Below are 17,500 nucleotides of genomic sequence, written 5' to 3' on the forward strand. Positions count from 1 at the left end.
TTGGCGATTCCGGCGTGCGAGGCCCTTGGAGGGCAAGGCCCCAGGGCCTGGCTTAAGAGCGCGAAAGGCGAACTGGGAATTGTAGTTCAAGAGTCCACAAAGTCGACTAGAGGCGGCCTGTAGAAAGGACTCGTTGTCCCAGCGTGCCTTGCGCTTCAGCCCGCGCGCTCGCAGCTTCTCGCTCTCGCTCGCCCGCCCGCTCCCTGGCTAGCTCGCGCTTTCGCTCGCGCTTTCCTCGCGGATCGAAGGGGCTGTAGGCACAGCCTGCGCGGCTGGGAAGGAAGACAGAGGCGGCGGCTCAGGAGGAACGAGGCTGCAGTGGTGGTGGTGGTAGTGGGAAGATGTCGGGCGAGGACGAGCAGCAGGAGCAAACTATCGCCGAGGACCTGGTCGTGACCAAGTATAAGATGGGGGGCGACATCGCCAACCGTGAGTGCGGGCCTTGGGGGTCCGGAGATAGAGGCTGAGAGGGGGAGGCAAAGGGGACGGTGCTGGGCTGGCCCCGGAGGGGTTGGAGCGGTGGGGTCATGCGGAGTGAGCAGCTGAAGGCCCCGCGCCGGTCCACCGTGGGTGGCGTGGTGGGAAGACTCCGTGTCGCGCCTGGGACCTGAGCCGCTGGGCCTGGGCTGGAGTCTGTGGAGGTGTGGGGCCCTGACCGGGAAGAGCGCAGAGCAGGGCCCCCAGCCGGCTCCGACCTTAGGCCGTTAGTCAAGAGGCAAGGCGCATCTTCTGCCCCTCACCCTTCGGTCCGGATCCCTGCCTCTTATTCTGCCAGCGGCGAGGCCACCTCGAAAAGGAAGCGCCCAGCTGTTGGCGACGGAAGCGCCCCTCTATTTTGTTTTGGCTCCCCGGCATCAAGAGCCCAGCCGGCACGTGTTGCCGGGTTCCCATGCGGATCGCCGGCTCCCTTCCTCTGCTACAGTCCCTGACACCAGCTTCCCTACCACGTGCTTTGCTGGAGTCTTTCGTTTTTTACTTCAACTCCTTCGCTGGTGGGGCCCCCTTCTCCTCTTGGGCCAGCTCAGGGATCGTTGGAGGACACCCCTGGAGCTCCTAACACAACTCTTGGAGATAATATCTGGCTTTTCTTGAAGTTATTGCTACCAACAATCTGTGCAGATAGCCTTAGCCGTCAGATTTGATCTCAGGGACTTGATAACGCTAGGAGTGTTTTGAGGTTCTCACCCCAGCTAGGCAGTCTTGTGAATGGTACTGAAAAGAGGGTGGGGGCTGATTTTAGGATCTCAGAAGTCATCCTTATTACCACTGTGCTGGGACTTTCTCAGCAGCTGCCTGCCAAGCTTGGCAGATGTCACACTTTCCTTTTTCTCTCTTTGCAATTTACCTTTTCACTTTAAAACCCAATTAGGGGAACAGAAAATGCTTGTGTTTGGGCTTTCAAATGGTTTTGACAATAAAGATAGGTATTTAGGATCCCTTTGCTCCTATGGCTGAAAACCTGAGTTTTTCATGCTTCCAAAGACTTGGATCACAAAAATCAAATCTGAAGTTCAGGATAGGCCACGGTGAGGGCATCCAGTGAACAGAACAATGCTTTATAACATAATGAACATTTAATATAGTGCCTTATTTGGAGTGCTTTTTAGTATTAGTGGTTTGAATCAAAAAATTTTTTTCCCTTGCAACTTATAACTTCTGAGGCACTTGTGATCCCAGATACTAGTTTGAAACTCAGGTCTTACACCTCTTTGAGATGTGCTACAAGCTGTAAGACATGAGCCTTTGAAGCTCAGGAACTTTAGATTAAGTCCCTTTGGTTTATACACCGGTTGATGAGGAAATACTTTTACACAGATTGAGATTACTAACATCTAATTGGGGTGTCTGAGAAGGGAAGAAGGTAGCATTTAACAATGCATCAGCTTCGAGTCAGCAATTCTGTGTCTATCTTCCTGTTGTTCCTGACGCCTATAAATTTCCAGTCTGCTTTGCATGTATGTTGGTCACCTTGCTGAGGTGAGAACCCCCTTGAAGTTTGTAACTGTCCTACCACGCCACTGATATCTTTGGAAAGTCTCCCTTCACTAGGGAGACAGATGGTGTTTACCCAGTTGTCACATTCTATAGGGAGAGAAGGGTGTGTGGCTTTTTTATTTTAGGAAAAGGAAGGTAGAAATTTAGTGATTATAAGTAGGTATATTCCAAGAGACAAACTTGTTCCCTCTTTCAGCCTTGGGCAATGGCACTAAGGAATATTACAAACGCTAACTTCTAGGTATTGTTTGGGTGGTAACTTAGACAACACATACAGGGCTGACATGGTGGGATTCTGTCCCCAGGGGTACTTCGGTCTTTGGTGGAAGCATCCTGCTCAGGTGTGTCCGTACTGAGCCTGTGTGAGAAAGGTGATGCCATGATTATGGAAGAGACAGGGAAAATTTTCAAGAAAGAAAAAGAAATGAAGAAAGGTAAAAAATCAATCCCCCCACTAATTTCCCAAGTTTGACCCTTACTCAGTCCTGTTTGTTTTATTGTAATGATGTAACCCCCACCCAAGCTCTGGTTGAGATATTTGGAAATTTGAAATGGCAGGTGGGATACAAGCAGTTTCCTACCCAGTCCAAACTGATTAAACAGGCAAGACCCTGAAGAAAATCCTTCCATTTTTCCGAGGGGCAGCAGGGCTCCAAAAGAGACATTGAGAGAGAGAGACAGCAGGGTAGTAAGGCTGATGATTGTCTCTTTACAGGTATTGCCTTTCCCACCAGCATTTCAGTAAATAACTGTGTATGTCACTTCTCCCCTTTGAAGAGCGACCAGGACTATATTCTCAAGGAAGGTGACTTGGTAAAAATGTAAGCTTAAGCCATTTTAGAGCACTTGTCTTTTTCCTAAGCATTTGCATAGTGCTAGTTGCTAATGCTGTGCTCTCCTCTTGCCTTTTAGTGACCTTGGGGTCCATGTGGATGGCTTCATCGCTAATGTGGCTCACACTTTTGTGGTTGATGTAGCTCAGGTAGGTGGTCTGCTTTGAATTTTTTTCCACTTGTGGGGAGGGTACGCTGCTGCTTCTTATTCCCACCCCTTACCACCATATACAGTTTGAGAGTGTCCCTAGAGAAATAAAAGGAGAAAAGTGTTGGCTGGCCTTGCATAGTGACCAGCTCAGTTAGAGTGATTTTCCAGGGAGTACTGATTACATTTCCTTATCTACAGGGGACCCAAGTAACAGGGCGGAAAGCAGATGTCATTAAGGCAGCTCACCTTTGTGCTGAAGCTGCCCTGCGCCTGGTCAAACCTGGAAACCAGGTAAGCTGTTTAGTCCAGTTCCAAACCCTGATAGAACGTAAGAAGCATTAGCCATTTATAGCTATTCTGTATTGAACTGTCCCCTTCTCCTACAGCCCCCTTATAAAATAGCTTTTTTTCTTTTAATTTTACTTATTTTGAGAGAGTGAGCACCAGTCGGGTAGGGGCAGAGAAAGAAGGAGAGAGAACTCCAAGCAAACTGCACTGTGAGCAAGGAGGCCAACATGGGGCTCAAACTCATGAACCATGAGATCATGACCTGAGCTGAAACAAAGAGTGAGATGCCACTGAGCCACCCAGGGCACCCCCGTCCCTTTCTTTTTAAAGCCCCAAAGTGGGCTCAAAAAAAGCCCGTGAGGTCAAGAGTTACATGCTCTACTAAGTGAGGCAGCCAGGTGCCCCTAAAACATACAGCTCTTTAAAATTCGTTGTATTGGGGCACCTGGGTGGCTCAGTTCATTAAGTGTCTGACTTTAGCTCAGTCAGATTTTCACAGTTCATCAGTTCAAGCCCTGCTTTGGGCTCTACGCTGACAGTGCAGGACCTGCTTCAGATCCTCTGTCTCTCTCTCTCCCCTCCCCCACCCTCAAAAATAAATAAACTTGTTTATATAAATGTTTTTTTATTTAGTGAGAGAGGGCATGTTGGGATGGAGGAGGGGGAGACAAAAAGGGGGACAAAGGATCTGCACAAGTGCCAAAGCAGACTCGGCACAGACAGCAGTGAGCCCCCTGTGGGGCTTGAACTCATAAGCTATGAGATCACAACTAACTCTGAGAGACTATCATAGATAAGTTCACATGCAGGTGTTTGGGGATATATGGTCCTTTCCTCATGGAGCCTATAGAGATCCTCTCTTATTCGTGTTTTGGATGTACATCTTTTCCTAAAATAATTTGAGGGATATCACTTAGAGTAAAACACAAATGTAAAAAAAAAACAACTTTTTTTTAAGAACTGTTTTTTTTTAATTCTTTGTTTAATTAATCCCTACACCAAACGTAGGGCTCAAACTCACAACCCCAAGATCAAAAGTCACTTGCCCTTCCAATTGAGCCAGGCAAGTGCCCCCAAAAACCCAATTTTAAAAGCTTATAACAGAAATCACAGTAGTACCAGTAAACTGGTGGCAGAGAGAGGCTAAAAGTTAGTTTTGTGCTTTTGCAAGACAATATTAGAAAGCCCAGGGATCATAAACTATCGTGAATTACTATAATTTAACATCTTAGGCTATGCATGGAGACATTTTTTTCTCACACTTCAGTCTCTAGGACCCTGTTCAATACTTAAAGCTTGCCTTTTTTTTTTTTTTTTTTTTTTTTTGCTTTTGCTGTTTTTCATTTCTGTTCTCTCTTATTCTTCTTTTAATTAGTTTGTACTTCACCGTTGTTACTCGTTTGCGTCATTTTAACTTAAACCTCTGTCTTGGTTTGCTTATAACGATACCTACTTCATACAGTTGTTATGAAGCATTTTGAACAGTGCCTGGCACATAGTAAGCACTTGTGTTGGCTCTTACTACTTTGTGTGTTGATTATTTATATACTTAGAATTGTGTTATCTTCACTGGAAGGTGGTGGTGTATACTGGCTATTGTATAGTTATGACATACATCAGGAATTTCTGGATTCTTGCCCTATCGCCAATGCTTACTGTTTAAAAATAACTTTTTTGAGTTCAAATTTCCTAATCCACAAAATAGGAAAAATGAAATTGTCACTTATTATCATAGGGTTGTTGTAACAATTGAAATGATCCATGTACAGTACCTAGCATATGGCTTAATAATATTAGTTATGATTACTTATTTTTCATTTTGTTTAAGAACTGTAGCTTAGGGGCACCTGGGTGGCTCAGTCGGTTGAGGGTCTGACTTTGGCTCAGGTCATGATCTCATGGTTCGTGGGTTCAAGCCCCGCGTTGGGCTCTGTGCTGGCAGCTTGGGGCCTGGAGCCTGTTTCAGATTCTGTGTCTCCCTCTGTCTCTGCTCCTCCCCTGCTCACACTCTGTCTCTCTCTCAAAAATAAAGATTAAAAAAAAAAAAATTAAAAGAAAAAAAGAACTGTAGCTTAGGTGGGGGTCAGATCACGTTTGAAAGGTAAGAAGGGGAAAATCAGAGTTTGCTGTTCCCTCTCAACAAATATTGTCGAATAAACACTGGATTCATCACTAGAAAACCTGGGTTTATCCCAGTTTCTTCAAGTTAACTGGCTTAAGCCTGGGAAAATCTTAACCTTTCTGTGCCTCAGTTTCTTCATGTTTTAAATCGGGATATGGGGTATAGATCTGCTGTATTCACCTTTCAGAATTGTCTAATTACACCATCTTTGTGAAAGCACTTTGTAAAATGATATGCAAACATAAGGTGTTTTTAAGTTGTAGGGATAATAACTTGAAATGAAAAACCAATGAGAGTCGTTGCTCTTGATGGAGGGTATTGGGACTATCAGTTTTTTATATTTTTCATTCTCATGGTGGAGAGCTTATTGGCCCCTTTATATATCTCACCTGTTATTTGATCTTGTACTTCTAGAACACACAAGTGACAGAAGCCTGGAACAAAGTTGCCCACTCATTTAATTGCACACCAATAGAAGGTGAGACCTCAGATAACAGGGTTGAGGGTCTGAGTGGTTTAGTAGAATTAAGGATTTTGCTCCTTCGAAGATCCATTCTGACTCTAGCACAGTGTAAGCCAAAACCTTTTCTCCCCTGAGTTTTCATAGGCACTTTTCCCTCACTGCCTGCCTCATCAACCTACTTAGGTGGGTGGATTTGGGAACCTTTTGGGATTCTAGATGGCTTTGTCCTGTCCTCAGGTATGCTGTCACATCAGTTGAAGCAGCATGTCATCGATGGAGAGAAAACCATTATCCAGAATCCCACAGACCAGCAGAAGTAGGTGCCAGTTCCACCCTTCGCTTTCCGCCCTCTGAGTCTAGTCACGAACATTTTCTTCATGCTCCCAGCTTACTCTTGTCTGTCTTACTTCAGACTCCAGGAACTACTTATTGTTTTTATGGTTCCCTTTCTATTCCTTTTAGGAAGGACCATGAAAAGGCTGAATTTGAGGTACACGAAGTATATGCTGTGGATGTTCTTGTCAGCTCAGGAGAGGGCAAGGTGAGGAGAGTTTACTAGAGCTAGCACAGAGGAGTGACTGAGGGTGTGTTCTAAGAGCACCAGCCCAAATGTGACCTAACTTTTTACTCTTTAGGCCAAGGATGCAGGACAGAGAACCACCATTTACAAACGAGACCCTTCTAAACAGTATGGGCTGAAAATGAAAACTTCACGTGCCTTCTTCAGTGAGGTCGAAAGGCGTTTTGATGCCATGCCATTTACTTTAAGGTACTACTACTGCACTTAGCAAGAACAGTGCTTGGAACCAGTCTGACTCCCTAGACCACACACATGTAAAAACTTGAGGAAAATGTTACTTGATAGGGAGTTAAGGATGCTTGAATTTGTCTTCCACCACCCAGAGCATTTGAAGATGAGAAGAAGGCCCGCATGGGTGTGGTGGAATGTGCCAAACACGAACTGCTGCAGCCATTTAATGTTCTCTATGAGAAGGAGGGTGAGTCCTAAGAAGAGAGTTTCACTTTGGAGCCCCTGATTACAGTCCTCCGCTCTAGCTTACAGAAAAGGAGTATGACGAGGGGACATTTTATCAAAACACTTCCTTTCTTCCATAGGTGAATTTGTTGCCCAGTTTAAATTTACAGTCCTGCTCATGCCCAATGGCCCCATGCGGATAACCAGTGGTCCCTTTGAGCCTGACCTTTACAAGTCTGAGATGGAGGTCCAGGATGCAGAGCTAAAGGTCAGTGTGTGACGGAAAGGGGTGAACACATTGCACGTGTCCTGGGAGTGAGGAGGAGGTGTCAGCAAAGTCCTGCAAAGGGCCGGGATACTGCGAGAGACATTTTGTGTTTCCTCAGCATTCCTCAAAATTTGTTTTCCTTCCTCCTCCTATTTTCCAGGCCCTCCTCCAGAGTTCTGCAAGTCGGAAAACCCAGAAAAAGAAAAAAAAGAAGGTATGATTATCCGTCTCTGGCAGGGTGAACTTGATCCCTCTTGAGTCCACCTTCCTGGGTGTTGTGGTGGGCATATATGTATCTGTATATCCTTACTTTCCCTTTCCTCAGCCTTGACCTAGAGCATTAGGATATTTTTGTCCTTGGTGCCCTGGATACTACCCCAGGTAGTTGGAAACTGACAAGTCTTCCTCTCTTTTCCACGAATATAGGCCTCCAAGACTGCAGAAAATGCAACCAGTGGGGAAACATTAGAAGAGAATGAAGCTGGGGACTGAGGTGGGTCCCATCTCCCCAGCTTGCCGCTCCTGCCTCATCCCTTTCCCACCACACCCCAGGCTCTGTGAAGTGCAGTTCGTCTTCACCACCCAGGACCGCCAGCAGAGCAGGATCTCCCTGCCCCCATCCCTGTCCCTACCCCACTCCCTGTCCAACAACAACCAGCTCCAACTGACTCTGGTCTTGGGAGGCCAGGCTTCCCAGCCACCGAAGACTACTTTAAATAGAAAAGAGAAATTGAATAATAAAATCAGGAGTCAAAATTCATCGTCTTCAAGCCCCTCTTTCTAGCCTTTTTCTACTACTCTCTGCTTTGGTCAAGGTTTATGACCCTACAACAGAACAGGGAGAAGGCTAAAGTAGCCGCCACCACTAAAAACTCAGCTGAAATTTTTTTATATCACTCTGGTGTCAGCATTTTCCCATCTGTTGGGGCTTGTTCCTCTCTTTTCCCATTCTCCCCAGGTATTTTATCAGGCCTCAAAATAAAGAGGAGCTATATTCAGATTGTTTTTATTCACGTGTGGCAGATTCCTTTCTGATCCAGACTGGTCAGGCCCCTCTCATTTTTAGGAGCTGGAGCCTGCATTTACCAAGAGATTCTCATCTGTCAAATGGATCCTCATTTGTAAATCTCTTTAGTCGTTTTTGTTCTGCAGGACTTTTTTTTTGTCTTCACAAAGCTGTAAAGAAGTAATCCATCTCCACCTTGTCCATTTCTTTGGAGTCGATGGGGGGGCATTCCCCTGTTTCATCTTAGACACCTGAGCTGGAAGCTCAACTGTGGTTTTGTTCCCTGTTTGAAATATTTTGACTTCCCTCCCTGAAAGAAAGACCAGGAACCAGAGGAGCAGACTGACTGAAGAGACAACTCCTGGCTTTCTGAAGCTGTGGACTTGGATTGGATGAATTGCTAGGGGTTTGGAGAGGAAGGCGATGAAATTCGGTACCTCTGGCATGCTGTCCCAGGGAACTAGGGCTCCCGCTAACTTATGAGGTTTTTAAACATGTTGAAAATGACATGGCGTTAAAATAAATTTGGATTTGCTCATAATCATGTGCCTTTGTGTGCTGTGCTTATTTGATAAAGATGTCAGTTGATGGTCATTTGGAACTAGTTTTCGATGTTGCCATATTCTGCCGTTCTAAAGAAATACTGTGGGTTGGGACAGTACATTTTTTTATGAAAGTTTTCAAAGTTTTTTTGAGTAAAAACTTACCCCTTGTTGCTGACAATTTGTTAAGGACAATTAATGTGTACTGCAAAAAATAAAACACCATGTTCAAGTGTTTGTCTTGATTTAGGAAACCAGGAAGAATGCCTTTAGTATTAGGCCCAGAAGCCTTAGGATAACAGCTGATTAATACATTTCATATGTTATATGCATTGTATACTCTTATTACAATAAGAGAAAGACGATGTTAAGAAAATGCTGAGGAAGAGAAATACATTTACAGCATTGTGTGTATATTTAAATAAAACACGTGTGAGTACCGATGCAGTTCAAAAGTGCGTTTTTCAAGAGTCTACTGTTCGGGGCAATCAACAGGTGAAATCCTGATCCTAGTGGACTTGGTAAAATGTTGCTGGAGTTTACTTCAAAAGCTTGTTATATTCTGATAATACTAGAACTACTTAAACACTTGGAAAGAGGGCCTTAGAAGTTTTAACTTTTAAAGTTTATTTTGAGAGAGCGAGTAGGAGGGCTGAGAGAAAATCCCAAGCAGGCTCCACACTGTAGGAGCAGAGCCCCTCAGCAGTACTGATCTCGTGAATCTTGAGATCATTACCTGAGCCTAGATCAAGAGTAATATGCCTAACTGACTGAGACATCCAGGCACCCTGAGGGCCGTAAGTACGTTTTTTCCAGAGTTAAAAAAAGTGAAATGTTGCTGTATAAAAAAACCATGAAAAAAGGATTGTCACGAAAAGCCTTACAGTCTCTTATTAAAGTAAGGTGAAGTCTATGGTAAACTGTTCTTTTTCATCCTTCCTAGCTCAAGTTTCCCGTAGCCAAATCTACAAGTATCTTTTCTGGGTGCTTCTGACCTGACCATACCATGAGACTGGGAAGATCGATCTTAACACCAAATATTCTCAGTCTACAGAAGACAGTTGATCTTGCTTCCTGTATGTACATTGGTTTGATCTTAACTCCTAAGTAGAGGCAGAATCACTGAAGTATTTTTCTTTTTTTAATGTTTATTTATTTATTTTTGAGAGAGAGACAGAGCATGAGCGGGACCGGGGCAGAGAGAGGGAGGACACGGAATCCAAAGCAGGCTCCAAGCTCTGAGCTGTCAGCACAGACCCGGTCGCGGACTCGAACTCACAGACTGAGAGATCATGACTTGAGCCGAAGTCGGACATTTAACCGACTGAGCCACTCAGGCGCCCTGAAGTATTTTTTGAACAAGATGTACTGAGCCAGAAATCTTGTGGCATTCAGCCTCATGTATCGTGGGGGAAAGACTATAGCTGAGAGAGAAAAAGCGTTCATCTAAGTAACAAAGCTCTCTTCGTAATATGACGGCTTTCTCAACTCCCCACTTACACGTTCTGGAATATTAACCCTTCGTAAGTTACGAGATAGAATCTCCCTGCAGCAATTTAAAAATAAACCAGTAAAACAAATTGGGAATTTTTGTATAGACCGCAGGTAACCATAGTAAAATGGAGGGTGCGGCCAGGAAACTGCAACTCCCATGAAGCAGCGAGAGGGAAAGCGGAAGTCGCTATCGTTTGCTTGTCTGCACCTCTCGGACCCACATTGGAAATATGTGCTCACGCTGAAACAACACAATATCTTCATAATAAAACTGAGGGAAGGGAGATTTTGTAACTCAAATTCAAAACGTCTTCCCAGAGAACTCCTAATTCAATCAATCTGCCACCTGAGACGAGCTGAATGCCATTGTTACTCTTCTTAGGCAGCCCCGCCCCTGGAGGGAAAAGTGAGATAACGGAAATGACGACACAGCTCCCTGTTAAATAGCTGTAGGCGGGCCTCTGGCGCTCTCTCCGCCTTAGCGCCATCTTCTTGGGTGAGTGTTGGTGCTGTTTGTGTTTGTATTCTGTGCTCAATCCATTAACATCTGATCTCTGCACTTGCCATCATTACACGAAACTAACTGTAGCTTTTTTCTCTTTACCTGTAGAAACCTCTCCGCCATGAGAGCTAAGGTAAGCAGTCCTTGGCAGTAAGCTGAGGCAGTAGAGATTAGTGATGGGGGGGCGGGGGACAACTAGGCAAGGGAAGTCCGCCATGGTTCCCGAGCCGCTGGGTTCTCAAGGGTGCCCAAGAGCTAGTGGAAGAGGAAGGCTAATTTGGGGAGAAGCAAAAGAGGCGGGTAAGTACTGTGGGCACAAAGGGCGGGAGTAGAAAAGCGCACGCGGGATTCGTATCTATTTTGGCGGGTGAGGGTGGGAGTCCAAATTATTGCTGGATTTACTGTGACTATACTTACATAGTTGGTCAAGAACCTGCCAGGTTCTAAATAATGCCCTTCACATCTCTGCCCAGATCTCTTATTAAAACTAATCTCTTGTTTTATTCTCTGCCTCTGGCTGTGATGGGTTGCAGTGGAGGAAGAAGCGAATGCGCAGGTATGTTGAGACTTGACCGGCCAACACAGGAAGAGGGAAATGTAGCGTGCCTTGGACAAAACTTGGAACGTTTGGTTTAGAAATCTGAAAGAACTTGAGGTGAAAATGTTATAAGCATTGACTTGCATAGTCGGGGATTGAACGCAGGATAGTAGAACTGAAGTGCTTGTCCGTTTTGCCACCCCATGTATTAAATTAGATGCACATTTAAGATGGGAGGGAAAGACTGAACTCGGGTTTGTGGGCAGGAGATGTATTCCCGTGTCTGCTTTTCAGGCTGAAGCGTAAAAGAAGAAAGATGAGGCAGAGGTCCAAGTAAACCGCTAGCTTGTCCACCCATGGAGCCACAGGAGCAGAAATAAGGAAAGCCAGAGGCCAGGGACGCTGGTACCAATTGTTGGACTGCATGCCTACTTTCTAGAGCTTGATTCAGTGGATCTAGAACATCCATCGCCATCTGATCGCAACGACCACCTTTGAGAGACTCGCCTTGTTCATATCAGAAGTCCCTTTTGGTCCGTTGCTCTGGACCTGTGACTTTTCGGGACTAATTCTGTTTTCATGTGTGGCTGAATGTAACAACGTATACAATAAATCTTCTCTTCTGCTGTCTTAGCTGAAGAAAAAAATGGTTTTGTCTGTTACGTGGTTTTTATTGGCTGGGGATTTTCTGTCAGTGCAGTAAGTAGGGCCTCTTGAACACCCACGCTGTAGAGCGTCGAGCGCGCTACATAGGCTACAGCCCGGGGTGTGACTCCCGTTCCTGGCCGACATTTGGTCCCCAAGCCCTGGGAGTCGGTAGATGCTGGGTGGCCCTAAACTTCCCAGAAAGGGTGTAGTATAAGCGAGGGGATAGGTTTGAAGGCGGTTCGCGGCCAAGTTAGGGGCAAACGGCACTGCTGCCCCAACTCTTACCTAAGCCTAGGTTACTAAGTTCCGCTTTTGAGACGCTACTGTGCTGTTGCGTTCGGTTGCTATGGTGACACCCAAAGCTTGCTGGGAACTTCCTGCGGCTAGTCGCACTAGTACTTCGCACACCATAGAGTAGTTCCGGGTCTGGTGGCTAGAGCGTCATTTCTTCCGCAGGAAGCGGAAGGGCAATAGGGTAGGCGGCTCTTTGTCGAAGCTAGAGGACCGGCAGGCGGCAGCAGCAACTACGGCGGCGGCGGCAGGTGAGGGAGGCGGGAGACTTAGGTGGAGGCCGCGCCCGGAGGGGAGGAGTCGGGGCCGGCCCAGCAGCTGGGCTCGGCTGGGCTACACAAGGCCCCCCAGGACCGAGCTGGTTCTTCCTCATGCCCCAGGGCCGAGCCCTTTTTCTGACTGACCCTGCTTCGCGAGCAAACGCCAGCTCCGTGACGTCACAGCCCTGCCCATCCCCGCAGCTTGATGTCACCTGGAGTCCCCCCTTTCCGCTTCACTTGTGCTCCCTTAGTGTCCTTTTCGCCTGGTCCACGGCTGAGCGCGGGTCGCACTGCACAGAACCTAGCAAGCTGGAAGACTTGCTGCATAAAACTCTTAGGACTTCTTTTCCAAACTCTGGGGTGTTGAGAAGCGTCATAATCACCGCCCCCAAGTCTAATCAGCCATCCCATTGCCCTGTCAGTCGCTGCTCTTGCACGACTCCGCATTCGGAGTTAACTAGCCTCAACCCTAGGCCGGGCTCTGATCCCCACATCTTCCTTCATCTTGAGGCAGAGTACCCCTCCCCCTTTGTTCACTCAGGGCTGGTTTTCCAACCCATCCTCCTAGGCTCCCAGATTAGTTCTATATTCTTACTTTTCTTGCCGACAATTCCCTTTGATAGGTGAAATTCAGTTTGAACTCAGAGGGAATCTTGGAAGTGCCCAGAGCTCTTGCCATTTTGTCAGACTTCTTTATTGTAACATAGTCCTCTGTTCCTACCCTTCTCCCACCAAGACTCTGTTTGTTTTTTCCTGTTCAGAACCCAGCAGTGATGTGGAGGTGGAGACCCACAGGAGCCCCGGACTTCACCTGAGCTACCTCAGGTATCGAACAATCCCAGAAGAATTGGGTGGGGAGGAGTATCATAGCTGATTATCTGCCTCTGGTGGGAGTTGCAGCATGGTTCAAGCTTAGATAGATGGTATTTATTTTTCCCTTTAAGTAAAAGTTTGTATCTTCTTTTTTACTACTCTTCTTTCTTGATTGTTTCTATTTGGGGACTACATGCCTTTGGAGGAAAAGGATCCTTCTCCTTTTACAGATTCTTCTGTAACTCTGGTCTCTCATCTGGTTGGTTCATTTTAGGGACCTCTGAAGGCAAAGTCAAGCCAGTAGGGAAGGTGCTTGGGGGAAATGAAGACCAAAGAAACCAGGAAAGATTTCCTTATACTCCAGGGGAAGCAATATGAAGTTTTCCTATATGAACAGCAGGGGGAGCCTGGTCACTGCTTAGGAAAGGCTTATGAGGTCAAACACGTGGTGGCAGGGACTCCCAGTTTTCTTGGGGGTGGGGAGAGGGGAGGGCTAGAACCAGGGCAGTGGACTGACATTCCAGAGCTCTCTTGGGAAAGAGGAGACTTAAAAAGCTTTTATAGAGCCTATAAATAAAGAGGATCTTTATGGGGTGAGGAATGGTGTGGTTTGATGTCAGTGGTATCTTCTAATGGGGAATAGGAGGGGGCTGTAGAATGGGAAAAGAACGGTCACTTGTTCCTGTGAAATTAACTCCTTCTTCCCACCTTGACCTTACTACAAATGTTTTTGTCCTTTGGGGGTGTATAAGTGGAGATCCCAGCTGTAGAACTCCCCCCTCTCCCCGAAATGGAGTGGAGGGAGCTGACCACACTGGTGTTGACAGCAGAGGTGAGCTGGGAGAGAATACTAAAAAATGATAGGTTTAGGAACTGCCATCAAGCTGGTGACACCAGTCTCTTCACTTAGGATTTCCTGGGGTCTAGAGTGCCCTCACCTGAGATCCCACGGAAGAGGGGTTAAGGGAAGTTTTGTCTGCAGTGTCCCATTATCCACAGCCCTAGTAAGCTCACCAGCCCATCTTGGCCACTTCCCAATCTCCTCCTAACTTACTGAGACACTGAGACAGCAGTTTTAATTTCACTTTCTCAACTTTAATAAGGTCAGCTCAGAAGGGGAAATAAAACCCAACACTGTTTTCTCCTTGCCCCTTCCTTGGCCTGTCATCATTAGTGAGATGAAGTGGCTTCACCCCAGCTCCCTCCTCCATTAGTCAGGCTAGTGTGAATCATTCTGACCCAACCAGGCGCACGAGGGCCTGGGAGAGACTTCTGACAAGCCAGCCAATCCAGCCAGAATTCTCATCCCTTAGATTTTCCATCTCCAAAGCCATTGCCTGTCTGGCCTGCCTCTTGCTGGACTGCCTGCTCTGTAGCTGAGAAGAGTGTGGCCTCTCTGGAAGACACCTGTTTGACACAGTTCTTCTCTTTCCTAGCGGTCACCAAGGGTGGCAAGAAGAGGAAGAAAGCCCTGAGTTGGGGGGGACCAGAATGCCTGACCGGGACAGCTATGCCAACGGCACCGGGAACAGCGGTGGAGGCCCTGGAGGAGGTGGCAGCGAGGAGACCAGTGGGGCAGGGGCAGGCAGTGGTGGGGCCAGCTCAGATGCCATCTGTAGAGACTTCTTGAGGAATGTATGCAAGCGAGGCAAGCGTTGCCGCTATCGTCATCCAGACATGAGTGAGGTATCCAACTTGGGGGTGAGCAAAAATGAGTTCATCTTCTGCCATGACTTCCAGAACAAGGAGTGTAGCCGCCCAAACTGCCGATTCATCCATGGCTCCAAGGAGGATGAAGATGGTTATAAGAAGACAGGAGAGCTTCCCCCTCGGCTGAGGCAGAAAGTGGCAGCCGGCCTGGGCCTTTCACCAGCTGACTTGCCGAATGGCAAAGAGGAGGTCCCTATCTGCCGTGACTTTCTCAAGGGTGACTGCCAGAGAGGAGCCAAGTGCAAGTTTCGCCACCTGCAGCGGGATTTTGAGTTTGATGCTCGAGGTGGAGGAGGCACTGGTGGTGGTGGTGCAACAGGCCCAGTCCCCCCAGGACGACGTCACGACCTCTATGATATCTATGACCTCCCTGACAGGGGCTTTGAGGACCATGAGCCTGGCCCCAAGCGCCGGCGAGGTGGATGCTGCCCCCCAGATGGCCCCCATTTTGAATCCTATGAATATAGCTTGGCTCCACCCCGAGGGGTGGAGTGCAGACTGCTGGAGGAGGAGAATGCCATGCTCAGGAAGCGGGTGGAGGAGCTTAAGAAGCAGGTCAGCAACCTGCTGGCCACCAATGAGGTACTGCTGGAACAAAATGCCCAGTTCCGCAATCAGGCCAAGGTCATGACCCTGAGCTCTACTGCACCAGCAACTGAGCAGACTCTGGCCCCCACTGTGGGCACTGTTGCCACTTTTAACCATGGCATTGCCCAGACTCACACTACTCTCAGCAGCCAGGCTCTACAGCCTCGCCCTGTATCCCAGCAAGAACTGGTGGCCCCCACTGGAGCTCCAGCTGCTCCCCCAACTAATGCTGCACCTCCTGCTGCTCCACCACCCCCACCCCCACACTTGAACCCAGAGATCACGCCATTGTCAGCTGCTCTGGCTCAAACAATTGCCCAGGGAATGGCACCCCCACCTGTCTCCATGGCTCCTGTGGCTGTATCTGTGGCTCCTGTGGCCCCAGTGGCTGTATCGATGGCCCAACCCTTGGCAGGAATCACAATGAGCCACACCACCACTCCCATGGTGACTTACCCCATCGCTTCCCAGAGCATGCGTATCACAGCCATGCCACACTGATGGGGCTAATGGACACTCCCCTGGTATAGCCTCCCAGGGCTGGGGTCGAGGGGCCCTTACCCACTCGCCTAGCCCTCCCAGGCCCTGTCTGAAGGGCTCACTCAAGAACTAGGACAAGAGACTACAAGGAGTTTGCTTCTGAGAAAGGGTTGGGCTGGTCTGTTTTCTCTCACCTCCCTTTTATGAGGGTCCTCTTGTCCATCTTCCTTCAAGCCTCACAGAGGGGGCTTTCATAGGAGTGCAGACTGAAGCCAGCAGAGAGGAAGGACTGACTGAGGGGCCGTATGTACCCTGATGGGAAGATGGGGACATCCCTTGTCTTGTCCTCTCTTCTGCATAGCACAGGTTCCAGCACTGGCTTTGGAAGGAAAAAAAAAAAAAAAAACCCTGCCCAGAGGGAAAGCCAGGAGAGATTGGGAAGTGGGTGGCCAGGAGAGAAGGCCTAATAGGAGCCTTCAGACAATTGGGGGTCTAGTTGAGTTGGAGAATACAGGAAACTGTTCCTGGGCCCAAGGGAAGGTGGGGACCATAGTACTCCAGTCCGAAGACTAGGGGAGCATCCATTACCTTGGCTTGGCTTGGAAATCCATAGGGCAGGGCCCACCACTTTCCAAAGAAATAAAAAAAGAATTATTTTTAACAAATGGAGGCAGTGAAAACTTGCTTAGATAAACCATGTGGAAGATGAGAGCAGTAAATATATCTCATGCCAAAATGGGATAAAGACCCCACCCTCACACAGCTTGGATAAGGTTGGGCAGAGGCCAGGTGAAGGGTAGGGACCCAGAGCAAAATTAAACGGCGCTTTGTGGGGTAAAAGCATTGGAGCCACCTAGTCTAGTTTAAAAATAGTCCCATCTGTTGCTGGTTTCTATCTGCATGATACTATTCCCAGGATACCTTAGTAACCAGGGCTCCTGGGGTCATTTAGGGGGGCAGGTACTAAGGAGGGGTGGATGTGCTGGGAAATGGGAATGGGATATGTATTGACAGATCCCTTATTCAAACAGCAGGGCAGGTGGCAGTTGCTCTCTGAGTGGTTGATGACAGTTAATGCCCCTCTTACCCCATCCCTTCCTCAGTTACCAATGCCTTAAGCCTTCAAGGCTTGGGAGGTGCTGGGAAAAGGAAAGTTCTCCTGGGGACACAAACCTCAGGGTTCATCTCTTCCCTTTGCCTCCATATAGAACCACAGAGGTTTTAAATCCAATTAAGAGTCCATAAGGCCAGGGACCCCAGTAGCCAAACCTCAGTTCCTCCTCAGCTCGTAGTTGATGTAGGGGAAACAACTCAGGTATCTAGTCTGATGAGACAGTGGATTTGGGATACAGAACGTGGTTCTGAGTTGTGCTTCCCCCATCATATCTGCTGCTACCTCTTGTTTTGTCTGGTTGATCACTCAGGTTACACCTGGGGTTGGAGATGGTGTGCTCAGTCAAGGCTGGTCACAAAAAAAAAAAGAAAAGGCCTAAAGACTAGAAGTGGTCAAATACGGAAATATTGTGTGTGGA

General features: G+C 47.5%; 2 protein-coding genes and 2 long non-coding RNA genes across 5 annotated transcripts; 3 read left to right on the plus strand and 1 right to left on the minus strand.

The window, feature by feature from the left end:
• Positions 1 to 145: 145 nt before the first annotated feature.
• PA2G4 (proliferation-associated 2G4) lies at positions 146 to 8,643 on the plus strand. Its single transcript, NM_001290611.1, is given in 13 exon segments — positions 146 to 429; positions 2,301 to 2,429; positions 2,711 to 2,816; positions 2,908 to 2,977; positions 3,178 to 3,270; positions 5,804 to 5,867; positions 6,090 to 6,168; positions 6,315 to 6,393; positions 6,488 to 6,621; positions 6,756 to 6,850; positions 6,969 to 7,096; positions 7,257 to 7,310; positions 7,523 to 8,643. Coding segments are annotated over 13 exon segments (1,185 nt in total). The 5' UTR covers positions 146 to 341; the 3' UTR covers positions 7,589 to 8,643.
• Positions 8,644 to 10,152: 1,509 nt separating this feature from the next.
• On the plus strand, positions 10,153 to 11,827 carry LOC122240368. Its single transcript, XR_006219991.1, has 5 exons — positions 10,153 to 10,167; positions 10,521 to 10,634; positions 10,749 to 10,773; positions 11,174 to 11,196; positions 11,473 to 11,827. It is a non-coding gene; the product is annotated as an uncharacterized LOC122240368 (long non-coding RNA).
• On the minus strand, positions 11,507 to 12,486 carry LOC122240369. The gene is made up of 2 exons (XR_006219992.1): positions 12,112 to 12,486; positions 11,507 to 11,812 (listed from the first exon to the last, which is right to left on the minus strand). It is a non-coding gene; the product is annotated as an uncharacterized LOC122240369 (long non-coding RNA).
• ZC3H10 (zinc finger CCCH-type containing 10) lies at positions 12,294 to 16,633 on the plus strand. Of its 2 annotated transcripts, none has more exons than XM_007081487.3 (3): positions 12,294 to 12,368; positions 13,139 to 13,202; positions 14,627 to 16,633. In XM_007081487.3, the coding sequence occupies exon 3, from the start codon at positions 14,682 to 14,684 to the stop codon at positions 15,987 to 15,989; it is 1,308 nt and encodes a 435-aa protein (XP_007081549.1). In that variant the 5' UTR covers positions 12,294 to 12,368; positions 13,139 to 13,202; positions 14,627 to 14,681; the 3' UTR covers positions 15,990 to 16,633. The 2 variants fall into 2 exon arrangements, with proteins under 2 accessions (XP_007081549.1, XP_007081550.1); XM_007081488.3 differs by lacking the exon at positions 12,294 to 12,368 and adding an exon at positions 12,547 to 12,794.
• Positions 16,634 to 17,500: the final 867 nt, after the last annotated feature.

This window comes from Panthera tigris, chromosome B4 (assembly GCF_018350195.1).
Source record: "Panthera tigris isolate Pti1 chromosome B4, P.tigris_Pti1_mat1.1, whole genome shotgun sequence".
Lineage (NCBI taxonomy): Eukaryota > Metazoa > Chordata > Mammalia > Carnivora > Felidae > Panthera > Panthera tigris.